At 62.3% G+C, this 19208-nt stretch overlaps 1 protein-coding gene across 1 annotated transcript in view; it reads left to right on the top strand.

Moving 5' to 3' along the window:
• SLC9A3 (solute carrier family 9 member A3) overlaps positions 1-19208 on the top strand; it is a 54866-nt gene that overhangs the window by 21767 nt on the left and 13891 nt on the right. Inside the window, exons 2-4 of the mRNA XM_016952867.4 lie at positions 10114-10416; positions 14177-14337; positions 19107-19185. Coding sequence (XP_016808356.4) covers positions 10114-10416; positions 14177-14337; positions 19107-19185 — 543 coding nt within the window. The remainder of the gene's footprint in view (positions 1-10113; positions 10417-14176; positions 14338-19106; positions 19186-19208) is intronic.

Raw genomic sequence — 19208 nt, 5'->3', positions numbered from 1 at the left:
GTCCAATCCTGAATGGGCTGTTGTTCTTGGAGCTGTGTGACCTTCATCTGGCAGGAAGCAGCTTCCCGGCCCGGGGGCCCGGCCTCGCTCGGAGAGGGGCTTCCTGCGTGGCCCCCGGGAGCCGGCTCCCCTGTCCCACGCCAACCTGAGTACTCACGGGGAACCGCACCCGCAGGCAGGGACGCGTGGGGTCACGCAGGCACGTCTGCCAGGCCGCATGGCGGACCTCCGTGAGCACCTTTACCTCCGCCCTGGGCTTGACGGCCGACACATTTACCGTGATTCCTCGCCGGTGCCCCACAGGCGGGTAAAGTGATACTGAGGTCAGAGTGTGCTGGCGAGCTCTGCTGGACCTGCAGGGGCGGGTGGCAGAGAACTCAGACCCACAGCTGTGCTAGGAGAATGGGGTGGACCCTGTGTGTGTCTCCTCTGTGTGTCTCTGCGAGCCTGTGTGCGTGCACGTGTTCCTGCATGTGTCTGCGCCTGCCTGTGGAATGCCCCGGCCCCTCGTCCCCCGGGAGGGTGGGTACCTGTGCTTCCGCCCTCCTTCCTGGCTTCACAGCCCCACCGCTCAGCCGCGCTGTTTCTGGCAGGCAGAGTTTAATCCTCCAGGATGTGTTCCTGTTAAAGTAAAACCACAGGATTGACTGCGCTGTTGCATTTTTGTGGACTCGGCTGAATCTCTGCCACCTTGAAAGGTCCTTGGAGGTGGCGGAGGCCCTGGGCCTGACCAAGCCCCGTCCCTCTGTGCTCCGAGGGGTGTGACATGCATCGGGCCGTGGCCTTCCTGAGCCCCCCGGGGCCCAGAGAGAAGCCCTTTCCGGCGCCCATCCAGAAATGTCCGGTTTGCCAGCGCCGGCCCTTCCTCCTCCAGGCACAGGGTTTGTAATTAGAACTAAAAGCGTCTGTCCCCTGTCGTAACCATCAGGCCACCAAGCCATTGTGTGCTTAATTAGCTGTGACTCTCCAGCCTCGGCAATCAGTTACCTGAGGGCCTGCGTGTCCCCAGGTTTGTCCCCTTGTGTGGAAGCCACACGGGCTGTGGCAGGCGGACTCAGGGCCTGGCCCTGTCCACACCGGCCCCCAGCCCTGTCCACACCAGCCCGTGTCCACACCAGCCTCGTCCACACCGACCCCATGTCCACACTGGCCCCATCCACACCGACCCCATGTCCACACTGACTCTGTGTCCACACTGGCCCCATCCACACCAGCCCCGTCCACACCCACCAGCCCCATCCACGCCTGCCCCATCCACACCAGCCCCTTCCACACTGACCCCATGTCCACACTGGCCCTGTGTCCACACTGACCCCGTCCACACCAGCCCCGTCCACACCCACCAGCCCCATCCACACGGCCCCATCCACACCAGCCCCATCCATACTAGCCCCATGTCCACACCAGCCCCATCCACACCAGCCCCATCCATACTAGCCCCATGTCCACACCAGCCCCATCCACGCCTGCCCCATCCACACCGGCCCCTTCCACACTGACCCCATGTCCACACCGGCCCTGTGTCCACACTGACCCGTCCACACCAGCCCCTCCCACACCAGCCCCGTCCACACCGGCCCCATCCACACCGACCCCATGTCCACACTGACTCTGTGTCCACACTGGCCCCATCCACACCAGCCCCGTCCACAACCACCAGCCCCATCTACGCCTGCCCCATCCACACCGGCCCCTTCCACACTGACCCCATGTCCACACCGGCCCTGTGTCCACACTGACCCGTCCACACCAGCCCCTCCCACACCAGCCCTGTCCACACCGGCCCCATCCACACCGACCCCATGTCCACACTGACTCTGTGTCCACACTGGCCCCATCCACACCAGCCCCGTCCACACCCACCAGCCCCATCCACGCCTGCCCCATCCACACCAGCCCCTTCCACACTGACCCCATGTCCACACTGGCCCTGTGTCCACACTGACCCCGTCCACACCAGCCCCGTCCACACCCACCAGCCCCATCCACACGGCCCCATCCACACCAGCCCCATCCATACTAGCCCCATGTCCACACCAGCCCCATCCACGCCTGCCCCATCCACACCGGCCCCTTCCACACTGACCCCATGTCCACACCGGCCCTGTGTCCACACTGACCCGTCCACACCAGCCCCTCCCACACCAGCCCCGTCCACACTGGCCCCATCCACACTGGCCCCGTGTCCACACCGGCCCCCTGTCCACACCGGCCCGCCTGGCCTCTCCGTGCTTGGTGTGTGTTTCCTGTGTCCCTGGAGGGTCCCGTCCCCGTCTCCTGCCACCCCCCCTTCCATTCCCGCCAGGGATCCACGCCAGTCGCATGCCGTGTGTGCACCTAGCTGGGGGAGCCTCGTGGCGTGTCCCAGTGGTGCCGGAAGCCGGTTCCATCTGTGGAGCTTCTCGTGGTTTTGGCTTCTGCAGTTGTGTGGCTGAGCCCAGGCTCTGCATAGTGCGTCTCGGGAGGGTCCCACACCGCCTGGTTCCCTCACAGTGTGTGCCATGGGGCGAGTTCTATTCTCTTCATTTCCTTAAGGCCTCAGACACCCTCTGCCCTTTCAACCCACAGGGCCGGGGTTGCCGCAGTCAATGCGGTGGACCTGAGGCTCTTCTGGTAGAAGGTTGAAGATGTCGCTGCCTGTTGCGTCCCGGCCACCCTGCAGCTCCTGCCCAACAGCTCTGGGCCGAGGAGCCTGTGCCCTGCGCCTGTGGTGGCTCCGACGGGGCCCGGGGCTGTGGGTTCCTTCTTCTTTGAGGTGCAGTGGCCCCTCCACACTCCCATGGTATCTCTGTAGCCATGCTGGCTTGAGCAGTGGCCCCTACAGAGGGGCTGGATCCTGGACTGGGAGTGGCTGGGCCTTCTGCTGATCTACGGAGACGTTATGCGCAGATGCAAGGTCTCCAGGAGCCACCTTGGCATTATCTCGGGCCCTGCCAGCCACCTCCCTCCCGTTCTAGAGCCTCGAGGGCCCACGTGTCCCCAGGGAGGAGGAGTGACTGGTTGTCAGACCAGAGGGAGCTGCAGACGGCATCAGGCACTGGGTGGTGTCTGGAGATGGCGGACGGAGGGCACAGGAAGGAAGGACGGCCCAGCATGTGGGGACGTTTCCACACAGGGACCCTGGAACCCAAGTGTCGTCATCCCATCCTAAAAATGTGCAGATTGTGGCAGTAAGTAAGCGCCTTGCCTGGAATGAGTCTGTGGAACAGGCCCCAACCACAGGCCCAGGCCTGGTTGGTGCCGGCAGATGCCCCCAGAAGGCGGGGTGGCCCCGGCTGTGTGCATGTGGACAGCACCGCCCAGGTCAGGCCCTCATGCCAGGCCAGTCCCTGGCACTCAATACCGACTGGCAGCAGGAACTGGAACCCGCAGGGCTCACGGCACAGGGACTTGGCTCCCAAACGTCCATCGTGTGCTTAATTGCCAAACTACTAGCAAATTGCCTCTTAAAACCAATTGAGTTCTTGGTTTCACCAGCTAATTACAATGCAGACTGCCGTTCAAGAGGAGGCCATGGGTCCTTGGGAAAAGCCGTGTGGAGCAGACCAGCCCCAGGCTGAGGACGCCCTCTGAGGACTTCCATCAACCACGGAGCCCCTGGTTTCAGGAGAAGATGAGAACGAGACCCTTCCCCTCTCTTGGTCCCCAGTCCAGTGTCCCAAACCAGGGAGATGCAGAGGTCACCAAGGAGAGGCCTGGCCTTGGCACCTCCTCAGGAGGAAGAAGCAGAAGCCCAGGAGAACCCCCACCCTGGCTGGGGCGAAACTGCCATCCGATACCAGAGGAGACGCTGCAGGACTCCTCTGCCACAGGAGAATGGGTAGAAAGCAGTGTCCCACCCAAAGCCAGCTCAGCAGGGAGACACACCCCAGGAGAGGCAGCCGAGGCCAGCAGGGGCACTCTTCCCAAAGCGGGGTTGTGCAGAGAATGTTCACAGAACCTTCCACGGCGGGCACAAGCAAGGGGAGAAGACACGGTTGGCCAGGCACGGTGGCTCACGCCTGTGATCCCAGCACTGTGGATGACCGAGGCGGGCGTGTCGCTTGACCCCAGGAGTTTAAGACCAGCCTGGCCAGCATGGTGAAACTCCATCTCTACAAAAAATACAAAAATTTGCTGGGCATGGTGGCGCACGCCTGTAATCCCAGCTACTCAGAGGCTGAGGCAGGAGAATCGCTTGAACCCAGGAGGCGGAGGTTGCAGTGAGCCGAGGTGGTGCCGCTGCACTCCAGCCCAGGTGACAGAACGAGATGATGTCTCAAAAGAAAAGGGCTCAGTGGCTGGGCTGATGCTGGAAGGCAGGAAGTGGGGCTGGCGGGGAAGAGCCCAGCCTGGGACAAGTGTGACAAGAAGCAGAAGGAGTCCCGCCGGTACCTCACACCACGGAAATGGCCGGAATGTGAGTCCCGGAAGCAGCAGCTGCAGGGTGGGAAGTGGAACGGGGGCGTTCATCGTGAGGACGTTCACAGAGAAGACACGGTTAGCAGCACCCTGCAGCGTCGGACCGAGACGTGGCCCCAAAGTAGCAGGGGCGGAAGTGGCGGCCGAGGCTCAAGCCACTGTCAGAGCGAAAGGTCCGAGAGACGTCCAGGAGTGCGGAGAAAAAAGATAAGATAGAGCGACCAGAGGCAAAACAGCATCCTTGAAGAGGAGGGCGGTGGCCGAGGCAGGAGGCCGGCATCCGTGAGGCAGGGACTCCCACAAGCGAGGCTAAGGCTTCATAGCTGACCAGTAGGTGCCTGAGTTGTCGGAGGGCAGAGGCTGGGGATGCGGCCGGGCGACACCACCCGGGACAGGGGCAGATGAGGCTTCACTCCCAGGGGTCAGGGTCAGCGGCTCAGGGGGGTTGCAGGGGATCTGGAAGCTTCAGGAAGCTTCTTTGAAGTGGAGGAAGAACCAAAGAATAGAACAATTGTGTTAAGAGATATCCTTGTTTCCTGGTTGGAAACAATTTATTCTGACAACCAGACAGAGATAAACGTGAACAAGTGGCCCCGACAGGTGAACTAAGCAAAGTCCAGCTGACTGTGTCCTTCACAGCAGTCCCGGTGCCCAGACAGGCTCAGACACAGAGGTGTCAGCCTGACATTCGCAAATGCTCGAGGGTGGACGCCAGCTGTCAAGGGAAGAACCCGGATTTGAGACCCGGGAGCCGAGAAACCAGGTTTCGAGGGCAGTTGGGGGGTGTTGATTCCTGCACCTGGAGGGAATTCGGCCAGTGCACCGTGTCGCCCGAGGCAGAGCAGTGGTGTGACTTGAGGGACACCTGCGGGGCAGCGGCATGGGCACCGGGAGCACCCACCAGTGCCACCCAGATCCACTTCCAGGCTCAGGGATTTCAGGAACAGACATCGGTGTGGAAAGACTATCTCTCTGAGGCTAGCAGGGCCTTCTGAGTTGCAACTATTTTTAAGTATTTTCTCTGTTAAATTCAAGTAAAAAAAAAAAATTTTTTTTTTTTTTTTTGAGACAAGGCCTCCGTCGCCCAGGCTGGAATGTAGTGGTGCAATCTTGGCTCACTGCAGCCTCAACCTCCCAGGCTCAGGTGATCCTCCCACCTCGGCCTCCTGAGTAGCTGGGACTACAGTTGTGTGCCACCATGCCCAGCAGAGTTTTTGTATTTTTTTTGTAAAGACGGGGTTTCGCCATGTTGCCCAGGCTGGTCTCGAACTCCTGGGCTCAAGGGATCCACCTGCCTTGGCCTCCCAAACTGTTGTATTGGGATTACAGGTGTGAACCACTAAGTCCAGCCTTCAAGGAAAATTTAATTGAGTGCCTTTATTTTTCCTGCTAAAAAATTTAGCAGGAAACATGAGCAGGAATGGCTTTGTTAAGCATAACACAAAACTCAGAAGCCATAAAACAAAAGACCAATAAATTTAACTATAAAAAGAAAAGACGTTTGCGTGGAGCAAAATGACAGAAGACGAAGTGGAAAGATGAGAGCAACATTTTTGAAAGTGAAAATCTACCTGCCGCTGAAGACATAAGCAAAGGCTGGATTTTCCAGCTTACGAAGAACCTCGTGTCAATAGGAAAGGATCAGTGCCCGGCAGGGGAGCAAGCCGACACATTCACAGAACGGGGTCGTTCACGCGTCACCACAGGTGGTCAGAGGCTGTTAGGTTGGGCCCCTCAGGAGATGCGGCTCACGCCTGCCTGGACGGTGGGGATGGGTGCGGCTCCTCCCCCGTGGGCAGGTGGGACGGCATGTCCCATGCAGGAGGACACAGGTGAGCTCTCAACACACACACACCCTGAAGACTGCAGGAGCTGCCCTCGGACGCCGCCGCACATGGGAAAGGCGTGTCCAACACCCTTTCCAACCCCGGATGGCAGAATGTTGGAAACCGCCGCCCTCCCGCCTATGCGGCGTTTGTGCGTATATATGTATATTTTCTCAGTAACTACCAAGGTCAGAGGATGTTTTCTGTGGATTTTAAGGGCTTACTTCTGAGCAGGAGTGTTTGGTCTGAAGCCAGCCTGTCCCTCACCCACCAGTGTCCCAGTTAACAGGCTTTTACAGTAACCAGCGGCCTCACTGGAGCGTGGGGAGGGTCGGCGATGGCGCGGGGAGTGGAGCGTGGGGAGGGTCGGCGATGGCGCGGGGAGTGGAGCGTGGGGAGGGTCGGCGATGGCTCGGGGAGTGGAGCGTGGGGAGGGTCGGCGATGGCTCGGGGAGTGGAGCGTGGGGAGGGTCGGTGATGGCTCGGGGAGTGGAGCGTGGGGAGGGTCGGCGATGGCTCGGGGAGTGGAGCGTGGGGAGGGTCGGCGATGGCGCGGGGAGCACTGTGAGTCCCCAGGGCACAGAGTTGTGTTGTTGTTTTTAAAGACAAAGCTGGTCCCTGTGTCCCTGTGTCCCTGTGTCCCTGACTTGCTGGCCTGCGGTTGTCTGGGGTGGCTTCACAACGGTGGTGATTGCCGTGAACCTAATTTTGGAAGACTGTGGCTAAAAGACCCAAGCCCTCAACAAAAAGACCCCGGGCCAAGTGTTTGCAGCCACCAAGGGCGAGGGCGTCCGGGAGCTCCGAGACTCCCGCTGCTTCCCAGGTCTGACCTGCGGCCACGGTGCCCCCCACCTGGGGACACGCAGTCTCTGTGGTCGCTGGATTTTATCCTCAAAGCAGCCCACGTGCCGGCGGGCACCGAGGGGCCACACGCGCCCCACTGGCTGCTCCACAAGCGCTATTGGACAAACACTGTCTCCCAGGTCTTGTGACCCTGAAAAGAGGAGGACAGGTGAGCCGATTACCCCTCCAGGAGCCAGCCTGGGACGTGGGCAGAGGCAAAGAATGTGCGTCGTGTAGAAAACAGCGGCCTGGGTGGGTCTCGCCAGCGGCTGGGCAGCCTCCAGGGGGTCGCCATCACCACGGCTGTGCCGGGCTTTGCTAGGCACTCGTCGCCAGCGGCGGAGGTGACGACGTCTCCAAGGACAGATGCGAGAGGCACGGGTCAGCTTGTGGGTGGGCAGGCGCCGGCACCGGGCACAGACCACCCTGGTCTTCCTAACACAGCTTGGGACACCAAGGCCGGGATTTACAGCCCTCAGGAAGAAAGGAAGGAAGTGGTAAACTCCCCTTCTCTCTGGACATTATTAAAGACATCAGGAGGCTGCAGAGGCGGGAACACCTGCCCCAGGCCTTCCTGCACCACAGGGACCCCCAGCAGGACTCCCAAAGGCCTCAGAGCCCTTAGTGTGCAGACTCCCAGGCCAGCCTAGAACCTGCTGAGTCCCGGCTGTGGAGGGGCCCCAGGCTGCCCTGAGCAGAGGCCACAGCCTTCCCCTCGCAGGCCCGGAAGGCCACCCATGTCTCTTCCCAAAGCTCTGCGAGGCCAGGTCTGTCCCTGGCCACCACAGGGACCAGGCCGTGGAGCCCAGAGAAGAGGGGCCCCTGTTTTCCTGCTGGGCTGCCAGCCCCGTGAGCCCAGATCTGGGGAGGGCGCTGCTGAGGACGGGGCTGTCGGGGCACGCGTTAGGATCCCAGGACTTCTCACGTGCATCACAGCCACTCCCAGCTGGGGATCACCTTCTACAGAAGGGAGAGCTGTGGGGAGAGAGCAAGGTCAACCCTGCGGATGCTCTCCTGCTGAAAGCTGGAGCAGACGGGACCCTGCAGGCCAGCTCTGAGCGGGCCCCGAGGACTCCAGGGAGCTCACCCTCCGTGTTCCCCAAGGACAGCCTCCCTCCCTCATTCCAGGCCAGGCCCTCCCTCATTGCAGACCATGCCCCCCCCTGGTTTGGTCATCACTGTCACGTGGTTCCAGCCTCCCCGGGCCAACCCCTGCTGCCCTGCCTGACAGGTGTGGAGCTCAGATCTGTGCAGGATGTGCAGCCCGGAGTGGGGGAGCCGCCGGGGGCCTCAGAGAGCCTGTGGGGCACATGGTGGGGACGGGGGTCCACAGCAGGACCTCCGATCCTGAAAGCAGGAGCCTCTGAACCCTGATCCCTCCCGGGGCTGGTGTTTTGGAATCTGGAGCAGCAGGCAGAGCCGCTGTCCTGGGGACAGGGTCGGGAGACCGCAGTGCAGTGCGGTGGCCGGGCAGGTGCGGAGCTTGTGCCTGCCACCCTCCCTAGAGGGGCCCATGCCACCCGTGGTATTTGGTGTAAGACCATCCTCGGGGAAGGAACGGCAAATCCAGAACAGCACCTCCCTCCTCTGGGCCAGCACCCGGCCCTGCAAGAGCTCCATAATTACAAAGGAGTAAACAGGCAGGGAGGGCCGAGCTCGTCGAGGCCACGCAGTCGGGAAGGGTGGGATGCAGCCACTGCCTCCACCGCCCCTCCAGCTGTGCTGACACATTCTTCAGGGGCGGGTGGTGTTCGAGGGAGCCCCCCCGCTCCCGCTGCTCTGTGCTTAAATGGGGTCTTGGCCATCTCAGGAGACAACTTTCCTTTGAATTTCAAAGAAGACTTAATAACCAGCAGCTGAGGGAATGAAGAAGCTCATTATCCCTTACATCACCGAAGCCGGAGGACGCACCTCATTTGTCAGGCTTCCCGCTATTTTGAAATCAGGCCGAGCGCAGGCATTCTCATCACCTTTTTTTTTTTTCTGAGTCCAACTAAAACACAGGAGACATGGCCCAGATAGGTTGGTGCCTGCACCCCCACCCACAGGGCCGGGCAGAGCCTCTGAGGTCCTGGCAGGGGCGATGGTGCTGGGGGACGGGGTGAAGCTCCATGGGGGGTCCCCAGGGCCTGCTGTCCACCCTTAAGCTCACCTGTGCGGAGTGGAGTGGCGGGACCCAGAGACTCTTCCTAGAAGGCCCTACCCAGGGGCTGTGATCCCAGGAGAGGGGCACGAGGAGAGGGGGCCACAGCCTCCATGGGGCCCCTCCGGAGGGGTCTGAAACACAGCCAGCCTCAAGTGGGAGCAGGCTCTGGCCACAATGTCAGGGACAGGGTGAGCTCAGACCTTGGTCACCAAGGCAAAAGGCACAGAGCGAGTTGGGGGTCCGGGGGAACAGAACCAGCCGGGTGGTGGGGCGGCAGGTCAGAGGCCCCCCCCCCCACCACCGTCCATCCAGCACGGGCCTCCACCCCATAGCACCGGCTCCCTCCTCCAACTGACTCCCTTCTGGGGGCTCCAGCAGCTGCCCCTGCACTCTCCTCTTTCCCAGCCCTCCTGGGCTCCTTGAAAAGTCGGGGGAGGTCTTAGATGCCTGCAGCTCTGAGCCCTGTGGGACCTGATCACCTGGACCTCCCTCCCCTCCCCCGAGGGCTCCGCCCTGACCTCCCTCCCCTCCCCCGCAGGTCCCACCCCGACCTCCCTCCCCTCCCCTGTGGGTTCCCCCCTGACCTCCCTCCCCTCCTCCATGGGCTCCCCCCACCTACCTGCCCTCTCCCAAGGCCCCACCCTGACCTCCCTCCTCTGCCCCACGGGTCCCCCCTGACCTCCCTCCCCTCCCCTCCCCTGTGAGTCCCCACACCTTCCTCCCTTCCTCCACGAGTCCCCGCTGACCTCCCTCCCCTCCCCTCCCCAACAGGCCCTGCCCCGACATCCCTCCCCTCCCCCACGAGTCCCCACACCTCCCTCCCCTCCCTCACAGCCCGGCCCTGACCTCCTTCCCCTCCCCCACAGCACGGCCCTGACCTCTCTCCCTTCCCCACAGGGTTCCACCTGTCCCACAAGGTCACCAGCGTGGTTCCCGAGAGCGCTCTGCTCATCGTGCTGGGCCTGGTGCTGGGCGGCATCGTCTGGGCGGCCGACCACATCGCGTCCTTCACACTGACGCCCACCGTCTTCTTCTTCTACCTGCTGCCCCCCATCGTGCTGGACGCCGGCTACTTCATGCCCAACCGCCTCTTCTTCGGCAACCTGGGGACCATCCTCTTGTACGCCGTCGTGGGTACCGTGTGGAACGCGGCCACCACCGGGCTGTCCCTCTACGGCGTCTTCCTCAGTGGGCTCATGGGTGAGTCTGCGCCACTGTTGCCCCGGCCGGGATCAGGGTGGGGTCCGGGAGGGGCGGGGCTGCCTCATCTCGGAAAGGTCAGGGTGCCGCACCCTGGCCTCCAGGCGGTAAGTGTCAGGTGAGAAACGTGGCTGGCAGCCCCGTAGGCCCTCGTGACCAAGGCCAGTCCCCTGCGTGTCCCCAGGTCCCAGCACATGTTCTGCTTGGGGAGGAGTTCCCATCTCGGCAGCTCGGCTTGGGGGCTGCAGGTGGCCAGGGGCTGCCGCTCTTCCTCCGGCACTGGGCAGAGGTAGGGGTCCGTCCACACTCGCCGGCCACCAGGTCCCAGGGAGACGAGGAGGACTGCAGAGCCTGGTGTATCGGGCACCGTCCCTCCCAGCCTGTGTGCCGGAGCCGCTGGGCCACCGCTGCACCCACGTGGCTGCAGCCACATCCGGAGCCAGAACTGCTGTGCGGTTTTGGTCTTGGATGCTTCATCTCTCGGGCACTGCCTCCCGCCCCGGATCCAGACCACGCATGGCTGGCGCCTCTCAACATGCCAGGTGTGGTGCAGCCCTGATGCCCGCCGCTGCTGCCGGGGATGCTACAGCTTTGACCAGGTGGGTCCAGGGACCTCAGGCAGAGCCTAGCTTTGACCAGCTGGGCCCCACGGCTGAGCGCAGGCCTCCGGCACCTGCCGCCCTCACCTGTCTGAGAACTCAGCCTCAAACAAATCCACCAGCTGAACCAGACTCACAAGAATTGGCGATTTTCCGTCTGGTTCAAGGGAGAGCACAGCCCGGCCTCTCCATGGGAATCAAGGGGCTGAAACCTGAGACCAAGGAGACGCATGGAGAAAGAGGAGCTCCCGGGTTGCGGCCGCCTCACCCAGCACGTGGTTCCTTGGGGCCTTCTCACCCCTCCCTGGAGTCCCTGCCATCCAGCATCACCCACCAGGTGCAGCCCAGGGAAAGCTGCCGAGGGCACAGACAGGCTCATGGATGGCAGGCCCGTCACGTGGGCGATGCCATAGGTGGTCAGGACACACCTCGGACGGGGCAGCCGCCCTAGCCACCGGACCCAAGGGAAAGCCTCAGGGGTTGTAGCAGAGACTCCTGGACCCGCGGCCCCTCGAGGCTCACGCCTACCTTGCCAGATGGCCCCTCGCCCATGAGATCCCAGCTTCCTCCCAGCTGTGTCGAGTGTGGGATGGAGCAGCCTGTGATCAGTCTGGCCGTCAGGGCCGCTCCTTTGAGAGCCGGGCACACTCCGTGGCTCTGTGGCCACTGGTCACAATGGTCCCCGCCTAGCATTGGCCAGAGACACTGCCGGATTTCCCTTGCACGAAGCAGAATGTCCTCGGTGCGACTGGCCGAGCCTGGAGGACGTCCTTGCTGCACCTGCACCATGAAGCCCTGGAGGACTCCCCACACCAGGACGTCACCCCTGGCCCTCCCCTGCCCCTCGCCACGCTGGACTCTACCGTCCTCCAACAACGCTCCTCATGGGAAACACGTGTCCCAGGTATCGCTGTGCCCCCTGAGGCAGGCCACTCCCCAGATGACGCGGATGCTGGAGGCCATCGCTGTGCCCCCTGAGGCAGGCCGCTCCCCAGGTGACATGGATGCTGGAGGCCATTGCTGTGCCCCCTGAGGCAGGCCACTCCCCAGGTGACACGGATGCTGGAGGCCATTGCTGTGCCCCCTGAGGCAGGCCACTCCCCAGATGGATGCTGGAGACCATCGCTGTGCCCCAAGGCAGGCCACTCCCCCGGTGACACGGATGCTGGAGGCCATCGCTGTGCCCCCTGAGGCAGGCCGCTCCCCAGGTGACACGGATGCTGGAGGCCATTGCTGTGCCCCCTGAGGCAGGCCACTCCCCAGGTGACACGGATGCTGGAGGCCATTGCTGTGCCCCCTGAGGCAGGCCACTGCCCAGATGGATGCTGGAGACCATCGCTGTGCCCCAAGGCAGGCCACTCCCCCGGTGACACGGATGCTGGAGGCCATCGCTGTGCCCCCTGAGGCAGGCCGCTCCCCAGGTGACACGAATGCTGGAGGCCTGCGCTCATCCTTGGGGCCCAGCTGGTCAAAGCTGGGTGCTGCCTGAGGTTCTGGAGCAGAGATGCCCATGGCCAGCAGGTCCATCCCATTCCTAGGAGTCCGAGAGAGCTGGGGGGCTGAAACTGATCTCTGCAGACCAGAGGCCAAGCCCTGTGGAGCGTCTCAAGGCCAAACGTGCCCCATGGGAAAGGGTCGACATGGCAGTGCTGGCCCGGGGGCTGTCCGGGCAGTGTGGGGACAGGCCCTGCGAGAGCTTCAGGCATCAGAGGCCCTTGCACAGGCAAAGCACGTGGTGGAGAAAGGCCTGGAACATGCGGTCTGGCGGCATGAGCCCTCCTGGCACGGCCGTGGGCAACTGTCCAGACGGGAAGGCTGCCGGCTGGGGAGTCTGAACGCGGCCGACCCCAGGACATCCATGGGGGCCATCACTGCCCTGGGGGCGGCCGTGCCAGGAGGCCGCGTTTAAAGATGACCTTGAAGGGGATTCGCGTCCTGAGGCCTGAGTTTGGAAGTGGAGAAGGCTTGTGTGGTTCCCGTTCCAACATGGAACTTTAACTCCCCGAACGCTGGTTCTTCTGGCATCTGTCACTTCCTCGGGGTGTTGTGACACTGGCCAGAGGCTGCCGGGGCTTAGGAGCTCACAGCAAACTCGGGGTTTAGTCACCGCAGAGATGACCCTGATCTGTCCCCTCCCAGGCGCCACCACAGAAACCCCTGGCCAGGCTGCTCTCTGGTGTCTCCTGGGGCCCGTCCGGCTCCAGGGACAAACCCCTCCTCAGCCCGAGCCTCAGCCCAGAGGGGTGGTGGGGTCCGCTCCAGCCCAGCAGAGAGGCAGCACCGTGCGGGGGGACTCTTCGGGGGCCTCCCCCTCCCTGGGTGGTCTCTCCCACACCCTCACGGCCCTGGCGTCTCCTGGTCCCTGGACCCTCACGGCCGGGAAGGCAGCAAGGAGGCCCAGTGTCCTCTGAGCCCTGCGGCCGTGAGAGAGGGCAGACTCTCGGGGCCACGTGGCCACACTCAGTTCCCTGAGGGTCCCCTGGAGCCTGGCACCCCCACATGGCCTCCTCGAGGCCTGAACCCTGGGTTGAACGGCAAAGACTTGTGAAGGATGAGGCTGCATTTCAGTAAAACCTCCCCAGCGAGGGGCACCAGAGCCCACAGGCAGATGCAGGGAGGGAAGCCGGCCGGGAGCTAGGGACCACATGGACCCACGTCTTCCAGGCCCCCTTGCTCCCACCGAAGCCCTGCTCATCCCCACAATCTGCCCCCACACCCCGAACGGCCCTCCCACCTGCCCCTCCCTGGCCGCGCCCCTGGGTGCTGTGTGTCCCGGCTCCAGGCCTGTCCTGGGTCAGCCCCACTTGCTTCTCCTGGGCTGGGACGTCACTCCAGGCGATGGGCCCCCATCCCTCCCCAGCATGCAGTGCCCCTGCACCCACCTGCCTCCATTCACCCAAAGATGAAGGAGAGGGCCAGGGCCAGGGTCAGTCTGTCTGTCTGTCTTGCTCAGATGGGATGGCCCCCTCGGAAGACACCAGCCTTCCCTGGAGGGGGCTGGGGGTCTGTGGGAGGGACGCAGGAAGCTGACCCAGCTCCCCTCACCACCAGCGCCAGCCAGACAGGCTCAGAACCCCGACCCGTAGCCGAGTGTCTCCCCAGGGCCCTCCTTCTCGGGTGGCAGGTCCTGCAGCTGCCCCACGACCCGGCTTGTCTTCCAGGCGACCTGCAGATTGGGCTGCTGGACTTCCTCCTGTTTGGCAGCCTCATTGCTGCTGTGGACCCGGTGGCCGTCCTGGCCGTGTTTGAGGAGGTCCATGTCAACGAGGTCCTGTTCATCATCGTCTTCGGGGAGTCGCTGCTGAACGACGCAGTCACCGTGGTGAGCAACAGAACCACTGCTCCAGAGCAGGCGAGCCGTGGGGGGCCTGGGCCCCGTCTCACCCCCCATCAATCAGACAGCAAAGGCCGAGCCGTGGGAGGCCTGGGCCCCGTCTCACCCCCCATCAGTCAGTCAGCAAAGGAGGGCGTGAAACCCTGTCCTCAAACTCCCCTCCCGGGGGTGTCCCGTCCCTCCCCCTCCTTCCTCCCAGCTCAGAACGACTGGCAGCTTTCGCGAGGCTTCTTTGTATCTTCCACAGTTCCTAGGCCCTGCCCGCCCACTCCATAGCTTCAGGGTTAATGATGGCGCTGTTGAAATCCCGCCCTCCTGGTCCCCAGAGCGTCTGTGACTTTGGACCCACAGTTACTGCCACCCATTCCTGAGTTCCTAAAAAATACATGAGTGGCTGGGTGCAGTGGCTCATGCCTGTAATCCCAGCACTTTGGGAGGCCGAGGCAGGTGGATCACCTGAGGTCAGCAGTTCGAGACCAGCCTGGCCAACTTGGTGAAACCCCGTCTCTACTAAAAATACAAAAATTAGCCAGGGGTAGTGGCAGGTGCCTGTAATCCCAGCTACTGGGGAGGCTGAGACAGGAGAATCACCTGAAACCAGGAGGCAGAGTTTGCAATGAGCCGAGATCGTGCCATCGCACTCCAGCCTGGGTGACAGAGTGAGACTCCATCTCAAATAAAATAAATACATGAATAGCAAACAACAAAATCCCATAGGAACCGCGTAATCTGCAAGGGCCACCATAACAAAGTACCGCAGATGCAGTGCCTTGAACAACATTTATTCTCACACCGTCCTGGATCACGGTGTCAGTGCAGTGGGTGTCAGTGCAGTGGGTGTCAGTGCGGTCTGGATCATGGTGTCAGTGCGGTGGGTGTCAGTGCGGTGGGTGTCAGTGTGGTCTGGATCATGGTGTCAGTGTGGTAGGTGTCAGTGCGGTGGGTGTCAGTGCAGTGGGTGTCAGTGTGGTCTGGATCACGGTGTCAGTGTGGTAGGTGTCAGTGTGGTCTGGATCACGGTGTCAGTGCGGTGGGTGTCAGTGCGGTGGGTGTCAGTGCGGTCTGGATCACGGTGTCAGTGCAGTGGGTGTCAGTGCAGTGGGTGTCAGTGCGGTGGGTGTCAGTGCGGTGGGTGTCAGTGTGGTGGGTGTCAATGCGGTGGGTGTCAGTGCGGTCTGGATCATGGTGTCAGTGCGGTGGGTGTCAGTGCGGTGGGTGTCAGTGCAGTGGGTGTCAGTGTGGTCTGGATCACGGTGTCAGTGCGGTGGGTGTCAGTGCGGTCTGGATCACGGTGTCAGTGCGGTGGGTGTCAGTGCGGTCTGGATCACGGTGTCAGTGCGGTGGGTGTCAGTGCGGTGGGTGTCAGTGCGGTGGGTGTCAGTGTGGTCTGGATCATGGTGTCAGTGCGGTGGGTGTCAGTGCGGTGGGTGTCAGTGTGGTGGGTGTCAGTGTGGTCTGGATCACGGTGTCAGTGTGGTCTGGATCACGGTGTCAGTGCGGTGGGTGTCAGTGTGGTGGGTGTCAGTGCAGTGGGTGTCAGTGCGGTCTGGATCACGGTGTCAGTGCGGTGGGTGTCAGTGCGGTGGGTGTCAGTGCGGTGGGTGTCAGTGTGGTCTGGATCGTGGTGTCAGTGCGGTGGGTGTCAGTGTGGTCTGGATCACGGTGTCAGTGCAGTGGGTGTCAGTGCAATGGGTGTCAGTGCGGTCTGGATCACGGTGTCAGTGCGGTCTGGATCACGGTGTCAGTGTGGTGGGTGTCAGTGCGGTGGGTGCCAGTGCGGTCTGGATCACGGTGTCAGTGTGGTCTGGATCACGGTGTCAGTGCGGTCTGGATCACGGTGTCAGTGCAGTGGGTGTCAGTGCAGTGGGTGTCAATGTGGTGGGTGTCAGTGTGGTCTGGATCACAGTGTCAGTGCGGTGGGTGTCAGTGCGGTGGGTGTCAGTGCGGTGGGTGTCAGTGCGGTCTGGATCACGGTGTCAGTGCGGTGGGTGTCAGTGCAGTGGGTGTCAGTGTGGTGGGTGTCAGTGTGGTCTGGATCACGGTGTCAGTGCAGTGGGTGTCAGTGCGGTGGGTGTCAGTGCAGTGGGTGTCAGTGTGGTGGGTGTCAGTGCGGTGGGTGTCAGTGCGGTCTGGATCACAGTGTCAGTGCGGTGGGTGTCAGTGCGGTCTGGATCGCGGTGTCAGTGTGGTCTGGATCACGGTGTCAGTGCGGTGGGTGTCAGTGCGGTCTGGATCACGGTGTCAGTGTGGTGGGTGTCAGTGCAGTGGGTGTCAGTGCGGTGGGTGTCAGTGCAGTGGGTGTCAGTGCGGTGGGTGTCAGTGCGGTCTGGATCACAGTGTCAGTGCGGTGGGTGTCAGTGCGGTCTGGATCACGGTGTCAGTGCGGTGGGTGTCAGTGCGGTGGGTGTCAGTGCGGTGGGTGTCAGTGCGGTCTGGATCACAGTGTCAGTGCGGTGGGTGTCAGTGCGGTCTGGATCACGGTGTCAGTGCGGTGGGTGTCAGTGCAGTCTGGATCACGGTGTCAGTGCGGTCTGGATCACGGTGTCAGTGCGGTGGATGTCAGTGCAGTGGGTGTCAGTGCGGTGGGTGTCAGTGTGGTCTGGATCACGGTGTCAGTGCAGTGGGTGTCAGTGCGGTGGGTGTCAGTGCGGTGGGTGTCAGTGTGGTGGGTGTCAGTGCGGTGGGTGTCAGTGCGGTCTGGATCACGGTGTCAGTGTGGTGGGTGTCAGTGCGGTGGGTGTCAGTGCGGTGGGTGTCAGTGTGGTGGGTGTCAGTGCGGTGGGTGTCAGTGCGGTGGGTGTCAGTGTGGTCTGGATCACGGTGTCAGTGTGGTGGGTGTCAGTGCAGTGGGTGTCAGTGCGGTGGGTGTCAGTGCGGTGGGTGTCAGTGTGGTCTGGATCACGGTGTCAGTGTGGTGGGTGTCAGTGCAGTGGGTGTCAGTGCGGTGGGTGTCAGTGTGGTGGGTGTCAGTGCGGTGGGTGTCAGTGTGGTGGGTGTCAGTGCGGTCTGGATCACGGTGTCAGTGTGGTGGGTGTCAGTGCGGTGGGTGTCAGTGCAGTGGGTGTCAGTGCGGTGGGTGTCAGTGCGGTGGGTGTCAGTGCGGTGGGTGTCAGTGCGGTCTGGATCACGGTGTCAGTGCGGTGGGCTCTTGCGGGACCCCGGTCCTGGACTTGCAGACGCTGCCTTCCCGTGTCCTCACGTGGCCGTCCCTGCGTGAATGTGCCCGAGTCACCTCCTCTCACAGGGACACGGGTCCTTGGATCAGGGTCCACCCCGGTGACCTGACTGTGCCGTACTCCCCTTTTTCACGCTCACATGCCCAGGTCCTGGGGACTTTAACATGGGAATTTCGGGAGCACAATTTGGCCCATGACAGAGGTGAAGGGAGGGAAACTGAGCTGGTGCTAACAGCAGAGCCCGGACGGTGTGTGGGTGTCCCTGGAGGCCACGGTGTTCCGGGAGGCGGGGACGGTGCCTCCACAGAGGCCCAAAGGCCACATCGGCGCTCAGTAAGGCCAGGAGAAGATTCAGGAACCCCAAGGAACATGGTTAGTACTTCACAGTGACAATCGTGACGTTTCAAAGCCAATCCCATCAAATGGGGCCACTGCCTCCCGGAAGTGAGTCATGGGGCCATCCGAGGGGCATGTGCAGAGTGGCCCTCCTAGGAACCGTCAGTGAGGCCAGCCCTGGGCCCGGCCCCGACACCATCCCAGCCCCCACACTGCCCCCGCCCCGTGCTGCCCCTGCCCGTCCTCCCCCAGCCCCGAGGACCCTGCAGACGCAGCCGGAGGGAAGGGTGGGGTCAGCTTCCTCTCCCCTCTGAAAGTGCCTGCGGTTTGAAAGGTTTGAAACCCGTCAGCCTCTCATGTTCCCTTAGGGGTTTTGGAAAGAGGAAAGTCCTGTGGGTGTCGCACACCAGATTGCAAAGATATTCTCGGGGGAATTTGGGAAGTGAGACTTAATCGGGAATAGAGTGACAGCCCCGTGTGCCCCGCAGCCCTGCGGCTCCCGTCCCTGGAGAAGCAAGAGTCTCCCAAGAGGTTGTCTTCCCTCCCAGCTGGATTTTCATTAAAAAGCCCAGCTCCGAGAAGGCCCCAAGAGACCCCGGGACCCTCATGGGCCCCCCCACCCCAGCCTGCATTTGCAAACCCAACTTACACGCCTGCCCCAGGGTCCTCTCCCACCTTGGCCAGAGCCAGAGACACAGAGCTGGGTGCAGAGCCAGGTTCTCCCCAGGGGCCTCGGCCCACCCAGGACGGCCCTCGGCCGGTCCCACCTGTGTCACCACTTTGCTGGGCGTGGAGCCCAGGGCATGGATAAGGTTTCCCCGCATTTTATCTCTGGGTTTTGCCGGGCTAAGGTTTAAAAACATGCAAAGACGGCAGGGGCTAGAGCCAGCACAGCAGGGAAGTCACTCAAACTGACACCCTGGGTTTGTCTCTGTAAATGAGACTCAGAATTCAAGTGGCAGGGAGCTTTGCAGCTGCCCCTGTTTTGCAGAGGATAGGAAGAGGCCAGCTTTGCTCCCAAAGCTTCTGGTCCCCTCCAGAACATTCTTTTGCCCCCTGTGTCTTGCTGGCTGCTGGGCTCTGGCCTTCTCCCCTTTGGGGGCCATTGCCCTGTGATGATTTTCCTTCCAACGGCCTCGGGTGCCGTGGGCTCCACACTTGGGCCAAGTCCAGCGAGGCCCGGGCCCCGGAGAGGGGGTGGCGCTAACCAAGGACCACCCAACGCCCTGCCCGTTTTCCCTGCAGGTTCTGTACAATGTGTTTGAATCTTTCGTGGCGCTGGGAGGTGACAACGTGACCGGCGTGGACTGCGTGAAGGGCATAGGTGTGTAGCCGTGGGTCAGGGGG

Source organism: Pan troglodytes, chromosome 4 (genome assembly GCF_028858775.2).
Source record: "Pan troglodytes isolate AG18354 chromosome 4, NHGRI_mPanTro3-v2.0_pri, whole genome shotgun sequence".
Taxonomy (NCBI): Eukaryota; Metazoa; Chordata; class Mammalia; order Primates; family Hominidae; genus Pan; species Pan troglodytes.
The sequence above is the reverse complement of the archived record's forward strand: the minus strand, read 5'-3'. Positions and strand labels throughout refer to the sequence as shown.